Source organism: Rhinolophus sinicus, linkage group LG04 (assembly GCF_036562045.2).
Source record: "Rhinolophus sinicus isolate RSC01 linkage group LG04, ASM3656204v1, whole genome shotgun sequence".
In the NCBI taxonomy this organism is placed as follows: domain Eukaryota; kingdom Metazoa; phylum Chordata; class Mammalia; order Chiroptera; family Rhinolophidae; genus Rhinolophus; species Rhinolophus sinicus.
In genome coordinates this window covers 74,003,183-74,015,723 of record NC_133754.1, presented here as the reverse complement: position 1 = coordinate 74,015,723, position 12,541 = coordinate 74,003,183, and the positions used below count along the sequence as shown (strand labels likewise).

General features: G+C 35.9%; 1 protein-coding gene across 1 annotated transcript; it reads right to left on the bottom strand.

Moving 5' to 3' along the window:
- Window positions 1–742: 742 nt before the first annotated feature.
- On the bottom strand, window positions 743–10,665 carry TRIML2 (tripartite motif family like 2). Its single transcript, XM_019712308.2, has 7 exons — window positions 10,477–10,665; window positions 10,115–10,210; window positions 7,939–8,130; window positions 6,691–6,831; window positions 5,598–5,620; window positions 5,328–5,428; window positions 743–1,723 (listed from the first exon to the last, which is right to left on the bottom strand). Exons 1-7 carry the CDS (start codon window positions 10,663–10,665, stop codon window positions 1,137–1,139), a joined length of 1,329 nt encoding a protein of 442 aa, XP_019567867.2. The 3' UTR covers window positions 743–1,136.
- Between the last annotated feature and the right edge of the window lie 1,876 nt (window positions 10,666–12,541).

The following is a 12,541-nucleotide window of genomic DNA, read 5'->3' as shown; positions in this document are numbered from 1 at the left end:
CACAACACATACAGAGTATATCTACAGAGAGAAGTATAAATAATATGCTTCCTCCACTTCCTATAGGAAGTTAGAAAATTGGACCACTATCCTATCTAGTCATGCTTACATAATAGGTTCCTATGCAATAGTATTCAAGATAGAGCTTTATTTTTGATATGATGATCCAGATTTAATTCCTTATCCTTGTTACTTATTAGATATTGCAATTGAAAATAGTTGCAAAAAACACAATTACTTTTGTACCAACCTAATACTTAAAAGCTACGTGAGTTTAGGAAAATTAAATCACATCTGAGCCTCAGTTTCTACATTTGAGTAATAAGATGAATACATACACACAGGCTGTTACAAATATTAAAGTGTATAAAGTATGATAAGCCTTTCACATAAAATGTGACTCCTCTATAAGTATGATGCCACCTTCTCCTCAGCATTGTATGATCGTGCCTGAACAAGGCCGTAGAAAAACGTTAACCAGTAGAGAAATAGAGAAAGCTGAGAGCTAATACAAGACAATATTACTTACATGTTTCAAAGCACTGCACTATCAGACTTCTTTTAAGACATCTAGTATTTTTTTCTAAAAAAATCAGAATACTTGAATAATTTTAAACTATTCTTTTTTTTTTTTTCAACATCTACCACTCCCCCAGATAAAATATTCAGGGAAATTAAGTTGTCCTCTATTTGGAACTATAAATGTTATGAAGTCAGTAATAAGATGCCTCAATGCCAGTAATAAGATCAGTATAAGGTGTCTCCATCCTGCATGGAACTATGATCATATTCCCAAATCTAAAGCCCTGATTATACCTAACTCTGTTTTCAGAAATAGCTGTAGAGTCATAATCTAGTCTTTAGGATCCCAGACTCTTTCTTCTCCGATTTCCCAATCTTATGCTACATATATTTTTGTTGTTCCAATTATGATGGGGTCCTTCAGTTAAGACTCAGCTTACAGGTAGCCTCTCTCTTCCACTAAAGAGGCATGGAAAGCCACATGAATGCAAAGGCTCTGGGGGTATTGCACTGGGTTCCAACTCAAGGGCTAGAAATCTTTTATTGGATTACTTAATATAAATTATTTTACAAAGTTATGCTCTTAACTTTCTGGCATCTTGTGGTTTTAGATTTCACAACAAAGAAGACTGAGGGCTAATACTACCATTACAAGAAGAAACATCCGGGAGGCACATGCTAAGAGAGTCTGAATTTGTGCCCCCATTTGGGATACAAAGAGAAAATATAGGCTTCAGGGCTCCTTGGAAGGCAAGATGTGAGAAATTGTAAATGAGGAGTCTCTTTGTCACATCATAGAATGATATCTGCTGATTCTTATAGTCTAGGAAAACTCCAACTTTGTGCATCTGCTCTCCCAAGGAGACCCTTTTTAAAGGCGGAAAGACCCAGAAGGTCCAGTCGGTTCCCACCATGAAGCCCATGAGTAAGACTTTATCTATGGAAGCTTTGGGCACATCACACTTTCTGCTAGCAGGGTCTTCATATATACCCAACTGCCACTTTGTTGTCTTTTGTACATCTACCTCCCAGTAGTGCTTTCCGGAGGTGAAACTCTCCCCACCCAAAACAGTGGCTCTGAAGTCAAATCTCCCTGGGTTGCCTGGTACATCCTGCTGAACATCTCTGAGTCTTACACTTCTCAGATCCTCAGATAAGACAAGACAGGGATGAGCTGTTTTAGGATCCAAAGTTATAGTTCCTGCAGGGAGAGAGAAATTTATTTAACCTAGGGGTTCGCCAAAACCAGTGCTAGAGACTGATGATTTCTAATATGCAGTGGACAGGAGTCTCAGACAGATATGGAAGAGGAAATCTAAGAGAATCTAGGATGAGGAACTTCTAAATTTTGTTTCAAGAAATGGATATCACAGAGGAATGAAGTCAATAAGATGGAAGAAGATGCAGTGTATCTGAGGAAGAAGAACAAAACAAACAATGGACTACGAGATGTAGAAGTACCTTTCAAACCAGAAAGGAATTTTAGCAGGCTGTAAAAATGTCCTGGTATCCATTCCTAGCCGGACATCACCTGGGACCCAACTCTACGCCCCTGACTATCTTCTCCAAGCCTGGAACAGACAGAAGCATTGGAGTCTCCTAATAAAGCAGTTCATTCATGGTTCTTCCCATGACTGAATTGCTCTCTTCATATTAAATATCACCAGAGTGTGATGGATGCCTAGAAACTGTTGCCAGCAGACTCTTGACAGTGAGTAAATCAAATGAGAATATATCAGCAGAGGCTAGAAAACCTGTGAGAATCCTGCAGAAAAATCAAGCTGAGAACAAGAAAGCTCAGTGTGATTTCTTATACTTGAAGGTGATACTTGTTTTCACATCTCTCTGACTGTTCCTTCTCTATCTCTTTCTTTTCTACCTCTAAATATTGTGATTTCTCATGGCTTGAGTACTGAGTCTTTCTTCTTACTGTGTGTACTCCTCCCCACTATGTGAGTTCATTTAGCCTCAATTTTAAATATCTTCTATATGTTCATGACTTATTTCAGAAACAAGCTGCCAAATACCAGTTAAACACAGAACAGGCATTTATTTCAAACATACTGTGTCCAAAATGGAACTCCCAAACGTATCCTTTCCACTTTTATACTTTTTAGTTAATAGCACACTAATGTGTTAGTTGATTAAGCCACAAACCTGAAGTGGTTATTTATTTCTTACTTTAACATCTTATCCAATAGCAAGTTTTAATGCCAAATGAATTTAAATCTCTAGACTTGAAGCCCAATTCCTGTCATTATCAGAGTGGTTTTAAAAGCCACAAGCCTTGAATTTTAAGTTTTAAGTTGCCCCAGGCTCCTAGTATTTCCAGAAGACTGGCAGAAACAAATGCAAATTCTTTCTGGAAGACTGCACACCTTCATTCTTGGCCTCAAAGAATTTCTAAAAATTAATATCTAAGGAAAAAAGGAAAGCTTACCCATTTAAGAAAATCATTAACCACACCCTCACAAAGTAAGGAAGCACTATTGAGTGAGACTAGCAGAAATAAATCTGAAGAAACTAAATAGTATTTGAATTATCAGGCATGGATTCTAAAATAACTTTTACTTACTATGTTTGAAGAAAAAAAAAAGGAAAACAAACTTAAAAATATCTACAGGATATAGGAAAATGAAAAGTAAGGCTAAGTGGACTTGACAAAGAATCAAATAGATAATCTAGAAATGAACACAACATCCATTCATGATAAAAAGTCTTCTCAAAACAGGAATAGAGGGGAACTTCGACTTGGTGAAAGGCAACGATGAGAAAGACACAGCTAACATCAAACTTAAAAGTGAAAGACTTAATGCTTTCTTTCTCCCTAGATCAAGAACAAGGGAAATGTTTCTCACCACTTCTATTCATTGTCATATTGGAAGTCCTAGCCAGTACAATAAGGTGAGAAAAATACAGAAATGGCTTACAGATTGAAAAGAAATAAATAAAACTGTATTAACTGTATTCATAATTTATCTTTGTAAAAAATCTCAAAGAATCTATAAGAAAGCCAGTTCAAATAAGTGAGTTTAGCATCGCTTTAAATACAAAGTCAATGTATACAAATCTATATTATTTCTATATACTAGCAATAAACTAAAAATAAAACTTAAATTAGAAATTAGTTATTTATTACCATTAACAATAGCACTAAAAATAAAATACTTACGTATCCATTTAAATATGCATATTTGTTTGCTGAAAATTACAAAATACTGATGAGAGAGATAAAAAACCACCTAAATAAATGAAGATATATCATTTTATCCCCAAATTGATCTATACAGTCAATACCAATCAAAACCACAGCAGATTTTTTGTAGAAGCCAACAAGCTGTTTTTAAAATTTACATGGAAAATCAAAGGATATAGAGTAGCCAAAATTATTTTTTACAGAAAAAATTTGGAGAATTCACAATGCCCAGTTTTATGACTTTCTATAGTGTAATCAATCAAACCAGTGCAGCATTAGCAAAAGGATAAACACAATGATTGATGGCTCTATTAGAGTCTGTATAGACCTGCTCATATGTGCCAACTGATTTTCAACAAAGGTGCTAGGTCAATTTTAATAGAGGATAATGTTCTCAACAAATGATGCTGGAACAGCTGGATATATACGCACATACACACACACACAAAATGAGAAGCTGTATCACATCTTGAATTATATAGAAATATTAACATTAAATGATAATAAACCTAATATAAAAACTAAACTATAAAACTTGTAGGAGAAAATTTTTGTTGGGATAGAAAAAGTTTTCTCAGATAGGATGCACAAAACGCAAATCATAAAAGAAAAAAGTTGATAAACTGAACTTAAAAATTTAACACTTCTGCTCTTTGAAAGAGACTATTAGGTAAATGAAAATATAAACCACAGATGGAGAGAAATGTTTGCAAAACACATATCTGATAAAGGATTGGTAATTAGAAAATACAAAGAAATCACAAAACTCAAGAAAACAATTTTTAAAATGGGGAAAATGTTCATAGATATACCTCAAAGAGCTATAGTAAAGTGTAAGTAAACAAGTGAAAATATGCTCAATATCATTAGTCATTTCAGAAACGGAAATTAAAAATCAAAGTGATATACTACTACATCCCTAATTAGGCTAGCTTTAATAAAAAATTTAAAAAATGACAATACCAAATGTTGGTAAGGATGTAGAGCAACTGAATTTATCATACTTTTTGGTGGAAATGCAAAATGGCATAGATATTCAACTAAAAGAAACGAAGTTATGGACACACAAAAATCTGTAAGCAAATATTCATAGCATCAGGCTGGAAACAAGTGTCCGTGGAATTGCAAAAGGATGAATAAATTGTGGTATGTTCATAAATAGAATACCACACAATGAAAAAAACATACAATCTACTGATACCACAGTATCAGCACCAAACTAAGATGTGCCTCAAATGCCTTACACTAAGTGAAAGAAGCCAGACTCAGAAAGCCACATACTGCATGAATTCATTGACAGGACTTTCTGGAAAAGGCAGAACTATGGTGGTAGGAGATAAAAATCCTTCATTACACATATTGACATTTTCCCTCAAGATGTTTTAAAATTTGTAAACAGAGAAATCTGCCTGCAGTTACATTTCAGTCAGGGAAAATGACAAAGAATCTGCACAGGAGAGCCTTTCAACGTGAGATCGTGCAATTATTATCTTGATAATTATCTATTGTATCTAAGCATATTAAACTCTCCGATCTTTTATATCCTTAAGCTTTCCAGAATTTACTTTTATTTATGGTAGGATATAATCACAGATGTATGTCAACTTACTTTGGAGCATTTTCAGCATTTTGTTCATTCCTGGAATCTGGCATAAACTCAAGTCTGTTATTTGGGCAGGCTCTAGACATTCAAATAGTAGTGACCCACCACTCCTAGAAAGAAAGGGCAATTTCAGTTATGTGGGCAGATCCCAGGCCCCTCTACCTAGAGAATGATCTCATTACATGACCTCCTATCCCTACCCCAATCTCTAACTGGCTTTACTGCTCACACATCAGACATAGATTCTGACCCAATGTTTCTAAAATGAAAACTTACCGTTGCAAACAGTATCTTGCATCCTATGGGGGGAAAAGAAGAGACACGGTTACTAGTGGGTATTTGTGAGTTGTGCCCATGAAAACACCTTCTAATAATGAAACTTGATTGCCATGTAATTTCTTCAGTTTCATGATGCTAGTTCTCAGATACCAAATTTAATAATAGGAAAAGTTGGAAAAATGTTTAAAGTCATTATTATTTTTCCAATGGAAATATTTTCTATAGAACCTCACCTCAACCATCTTATTCAGAACACTCTTCATTTCAATTCAGCCCATCTATTTGCTTTCTATACTGGGGTGGCAAGAGTTAAACACATGAAGGGGCCTGCTAGGCTGGGGAGAGTGATTGGAGCCAGGTCAGGAGCTAAGCATAATTGTGTCACACCTATCCACACCATCTAGAACTAGGCTTGACTGTAAAACAGAAGCTAAGGGTTTATATGTAGGGGCTTCTCAAATAAGAGTACTCACATTGCAAATATGGGCCTGGCAGAGGCACATGGATAGTCTTAAAAAGATAATTTACTTGTTGAAAAGGTAATGCACATTACTATATGAAATTAATGATATACAACACTATACAAATAAATATCACCCTTGTTTCTCAACGTTACCACTAAAATGAGTGTTTATTTTGACAGAGACAGTCTGAATGTTAACAAGTGTATGTCTAGATGTATAGTCTATAAAACCAAATAAAAAGCAATTCTGTGTTTTTTCATTTAAGATATCTTGAAGATAATTTTTTAGTGCCCAGAGAGATTCTTCATTCTTTACGGTTACAGAATATTCTATTGCATAGATGTACCATGGTTTGACTAACCAATTATTTACATATAAGAGACATCTTAATTCAAACTTACTATTAATAGTTCTAAGTGAGAATTCGTATCATGAGGTAGCTCTATACTATACTATGGTTTTATGACAATTCATAATGCTTTTGGTGATTGGCAAATAGCTATATAGACTTCATGAATGGTTGACTATCATTGGATGGATATTGTGTTGTGGAACTGACCCTTAATGGATCCAGTCCACTTCTCGTGTCTCATATACTATAATGAAGGCTCTTCCTAGAATCTTACCTGGAGCAATGCTAAGGTGGATTCCCCACACTTCTTCTCTAGTTCTGTGGTGATCTTTTCGAGGCTGCAGATATGTTCAGAGAGCCTGATTTCACTTTCCTTCAGTTTATTCATGTTCTCTCTCCCCAAATTGTTCAGTTTCTGCAGAAGCATTTCCTTATTACTATTTAATAACTGGTAATTTCTCTTACTTGCTAATTCAACCATCTTTTCGAAAACCCGCTTCACTGCCTGACACCGCCAAAACAGACAGAATTAGAGAACGCCAGGATATCCCTGTGTCAGGCAGGACAGCTCAACAGAAACTTGATTCTTTGCCACAATATATTTATGTTGACATGAATGGCGTGTATGTAGTTCGCTTATTCAGATAACAAATAAGACCTAAAACATATCATTTATTTTTTACTGTGCAGTTTTGTTTTGAAAGTTTCCTTTTTACTTCATTAAAGATTTGAATCAAAAATTAAATATCAACAAGAATAATTAAGCCACTGATATCAATATTTTTAATTTTTGCTCTACCTAGGCACATCAGTACATGTTCATGCTAGTTTTTTCTTAAAGAACACAAATAATGGCATATTATCCTGTATTGCTGATCTGACAACTTGCTTTTTCCTTAGTAAATAATGTTCTTGAAAAGCATTCCTTATTCATACACATAGAGCCATGCTATCTTTTCTAAATGCTGAAAAACAATTTTATGTGCATAATAAGTCCCATATTGATGGATATAGTTTATATCTAATCTCCTGCTATCAATAAATGTTACAGTAATAATACCTAATACTTACCTAGTACACAATACAGACAAACACTAGCAAGCTTTATGTAGACTATCTCACTCAATCCTCACGATAGTATTATGAACCAGGGGCCATTATTATCTCCACTTTACAGCTAAGGAACCCAAGTGAGAGGTTAAGTAATGCATCCAAGGCCACATACAGGTTAGTAAATAGCAGAACCCAGATAGGAACTTCATTAATGCAACTTCAAAGACTACCTCTAAACCAGGTTCTAGACAAAAATAATTTTACAGTGGCCCCTTATCCATGTTTCTTTTTATATGCATTAAGTGCATTTGCAATAAATTCTCAGAAATAGAGTTGCTAGGTGAATATATAAACCCTCTTAAAAAAAAAGATATGTGACTGTCACTGGATATCTTATTCTGGAACTGACACATTCATCTCTTTCACTCATTTCCCAAATTTTGTAAGGATGTTATTTTCAACATCTCACCTGTAGCGCTTCCTGGGATTTCTTCTCTATTTCTAACCCCACCATTTGACTCAGAGGGGCTTCTCTCAAGTTCTGGTTGAATATGCAACCTCCTTGCAGGCTCTTGAAGTTCATCTCATTCTCTTCAGTCATCAACCGAAACATCATCTTATTTTCAGACTCAAGCATCTCTTTAAAATTCTGCTCCTCTTCCTTCATCATAGATATAGATATAATAGACTCCAGGTTAAACACCACAGATTGATCATAAATGTTTACCTCTTTCCATCTTTAACTTCAAAATAAAGACAAGGAAATAAAAAGTGTGAGGACAAAGGAAATTTCAGAGTCAAGATCAACCAAGACATCAGCACAAATTAGAACATGAAACGCAAAAGAAGGAATATTAATTGACTTAGAGAACTGGGGAATCTACATCCTCAGTGACCAAAGAGAAGGAAACCAGAAACACTGAAAGGCATAACCAACATTTGCTGATGCTTTGAATAGGGGTCATGAGAAGAGAGGACTCAATGGGCTACTCCAAGGTTTTTAGCCTTAAGCAACTGGAAGAATGGAGTTGTCAAAACACAGGAAAGGAAACTATGAAAGGGATAGATTCCAGAGGTGGGAAATGTATGAGCTGAGTTTTGGGTATGCTGATTTTGATGAGTCAATTAGCCATGTGAAGAGAGATTTCCAGTAGAAAGATAGACATGAAAGTATTATTTGGAAGGCTAAGCTAGAGATATACATTGGGAATAATGACCTTAGTAATTATATTTAAACTCATGAGACTCAATGGAATCAAGAACCTGACCACTTACCCCCTCAACTACTACCCCACCAGTTTACCATCACCTGTCCTTGATTACTACAACAATCCCCATTCAGATTTCCCCACCTCCATTCTTACCCTCCGACAGTCTGTTCTCACTTAAGCAATTAGTGTTTCTGTGAAAATAGAAATGAGATGCCACTCATCTGTTCAAAACTCTCCAGTGGTTTCCTTATTTCAAAGTCTACTGCCCACATGATTTGGCCCCTTTATCTTCTTGTCTCCACTTCCTTCACAGTCCCAGCCAAGTAAATACCAATCTCGAGACCTTTGTACTTGCCCTTCCCTCTGCCTAGTCTATTCTTTCCAAGATTGCATGGTTCAGTTCCTCACTTCTTTGCGTTTTCTCAAATGACACTTTCTGAATGACAAGGTACCTATCACTTTATTTAAAAGTATACCCCATCACTCCTGCTGTTCAAAAACAGTTTATAGCACTTAACATGTAATATACTATATACATTTTGTTTGTTTTGTTTATCTCCAGTACAAAGTCAGTAGCACAAGGGCAGATTTTTCTTTTTTTTATCCCCACTTACGAATCCCTAGCACCTAGCCTATCTAGTTCTTGGCAAATAGTGGGACACCAATATTTGTTGAATATATGGTGCTTGGGGCTAAAGAAAAATAGGGATCAGTTGAAAATTTTACAGGTACGAAATTCTCCTCCCCCACTATCTTCAACTGGATATTTTCTTTAAAAACTGATAAAGGGAAGATCCAAAATCTAGAATATCTGGCACAAAATAGAGATAAATATGAATAGAGCTTGACATCAGAAGTGAAACATGTGTATAATGGATGGTAAGCCCTCAATGTAATTTTCAAATTGCCATTTAAAATGGTTTCAGGATTTATATTGCCACCAAAAATACATGAGGTGTTCATTCTCCTATAGCACAGTTATACCTTTATAAACTGTTATCAATCTTTTTGATCTTTGCCAGTAAGGGTTACAAATGCCATCTCACTAACAAATTTAATACAATTACTTTGTATTTCTCCTACCATGAGCAAAGTGCAGGATCTTCTTGTATGTTCAAAAGATATTTGCATTTTCTTTTCTGTGAACTCTCATTTCTTTGATAATTTTTCCATTAAGTTTCTAGTCTTTCACTTATTGACTTTTAAGTGCTCTTTATACATTAAGAAATTAATGTATAAAAGAAACCAAGCTAAGGAAACCAAGTGAGAGGTTAAGTAACGCATCCAAGGCCACATAAGAAATTAACACTTTTCCTACCCATGGATTTCAAATATTTTTTTCCTGCTTTTTCATTTGTCTTTTGACTTTGTTTATATCATTTGGTATCCAACATTATAGGTAATTTCCCCCTAAGAATTAAGAAAAGCACTGACCTGAACCATCACCATTCTTTCTTGCTCGTCAGCTAACAGGCTTTTAGCTATTTCAAGTTTCTCCATCAATGTAATCAATCGCTCCTGGAATAATTTCTGCGGAGAAATAGATCACAGAATTACAGGTAAAGTAATTGCTTTAGAACAATTAGATTCCCAACCTTAGAAAACTGAAAGGCCAATAGCCCTGACTATGTTTTCTTAGTATGGAGTTGGAGGTCTGAATACGGTACTTACCTAGTATCTTTCGATAAACAAGGGCAATGGTCTTAGAGGATCAGATTATCTGCCCCCAAATAATTAAGTTAATAAGAGGAGGCAGCCAGAGTTCCAGAGCGCTCTGGGATCTGGAAGAAGCTTACCCTATAATTCTCAGCAGCCTCTTGTACTCCATACACCGAGTGATTCTCATGCTCCTGGGACTGGAAGCACTGGGTGCAAAGTCGGATTTGGTCATCATCACAGAACAGCAGTTGCGTTTCCAGGTGTTTCTCACAGTAGGCATCTTCTGGGATTTGTTGCTGTAACTGGGGGCTGGTACTTTTGGACATCTCGGCGGGTATCCTTAGTTGAAGAGTGGGCAGTTTCCGATGTGAAATACTTCTCTGCACTCTGCCGAACAAGAAAAGAGTGGCGGTGTTCTGGGGCAGACCCACTTGTCAATCTCAGCGTCCACAGGCAATATTAGAAGGTCATTGCATCCTGGACTCAAATTGAGTACACCTTCCCTTCAGTATCCCCGTGCTTGGGGAAGGACATTTAAGGAGTTACACCACCGTTCTAGGATTAGAAGGGCATTCTCAAGTTTTCTGAGAATTTTGAGCAATGGCTAAAAATTAGTTACAAGTGAGAACATCACACACCATTTCCCTGTAGTCAGAAGAAAAAGAGAGAGAGAGAGAGAGAGAGAGAGAGAGAGAGAGAGAGAGAGAGAGAAAGGGAGGACGGGGAGAAGGAGAGAAGGAGAGAAGGAGAGAAAGAACGAAAGAAAGGGAAAGAAAGAAAGAGAAAAACAGGGACGGAGAGAAAGGGCGCACAGCAGAGGACACTGTGCATTATAATAAGCATCGGGGTAACTTCCGGGACTAGGGTTAGGCAAAGTATGGCGTCAGGCATTCAGGCCGGAAATTTAAGGAACCACTCACTCTCCCAATGCTTGCAGGAGGGCCTCTTAGAGTGCTTCCTTAAATAAGAGAGGCGCTAGAGTGTCAAATTTAAGGCAGCACTCACTTTCTGGCTCCGTAGTTGTGCAGGAGCTTGGGAGTGAAGCATCTCAAATTTTGCGCCCAAAGCCGGAGGTATGCCTCATTTGCGAACTGGCCTTTAAAGGACATTGGTTAAAAATAAAGTGACCCCAAAAATAAATAGATAATAATTTTGTCAAATGCTAAAGGGAAACTGCATGTTCCTTTTTTTTTTTTTTTTAAAGAAAATAGAACAAAAAATTTTACGGTGTATCCCTATTCCTAGATAATCCTCTGATTACCTTTGAGAAACAAGTCTACCTTTTCTCTAGAAACATTTTAATTATATTCTTAAAACATATTACCTACTGAATTCAGGAAACCCTTCTCCAATAAAGAACTGCCTTAGTTGACTTAGTTTCCTCATCTAACCCTATCTCTAGCCATTGTTGGGTGACACTCTGACACCAAGTATTAATTTCTCAAAATCCTATATATTTACATTTGTCCTCATTCCACCTTATTAGCCAGTTTCTTTTTTTGTTGTTGTTGTTTTTCTGTTGTTGTTTTTCTTTTTCTTTTTTTCTCTTTTTTTTTTTTTTACAATATCTACTGAAACGGGTCAACCTGACAGATCTCAGAACTCCCAAACTTCAATTTCTGGATTTTACTACCTTTTTCTACCTTTCATGCACTCACGCCTACCCAAAGGTTTTTTGCTTTGTTTTGTTTTGTTTTGTTTGTTTTGCCATCAATTATACCTCATTATTTTTTTTAGTTTTTAAGACATGTAAAACATGTTCATAATTCTGAAGTTGATTAATCCTATATAGATGCCTTTTTTTGTGTGTTATTTTGCTAAGGTACATATTAAAGCAGCAATTGAAAAAGTGTGGTTCCCAAGACTTGATTTGCCTTTTTCACTGTGTTGACATTTGAACTAATGGTAGATAAAACTGCTGGTGTCCTATCATTATTCAAAGGAGTAGCACCAAACACAACTGTACTTATTTATTGTAGTTTTTTAACTCTACATTAGCATACTCCAATTTTTTTCAAAGGCCTGTTTTACTTAATATTCTTATTTCTTGATGAAGCAGAAGAATATTAAATCTCAACCCTTGAGTGCAGGATTTATTTAATATTGTGGGTGACAAAATGGAGAGTATGCATAAAGCATGTATGCTGCATATGGAAAAAAAAATGGTTGTCTCAAGAAAAAACATTTTCTATGATTGTTTGA

What these genes read in the sequence shown, in the direction of transcription:
- TRIML2 (XM_019712308.2), bottom strand. Translation starts at nt 10,665, where the DNA reads ATGTCCAAAAGTACCAGCCCCCAGTTACAGCAACAAATCCCAGAAGAT. An exon ending in AGGCTGCTGAGAATTATAGG is followed by an intron (nt 10,211 to 10,476) that starts GTAAGCTTCTTC and finishes ATTTCTCCGCAG; the next exon opens with AAATTATTCCAGGAGCGATT. An exon ending in AATGCTGAAAATGCTCCAAA is followed by an intron (nt 1,724 to 5,327) that starts GTAAGTTGACAT and finishes CTCTCCCTGCAG; the next exon opens with GAACTATAACTTTGGATCCT.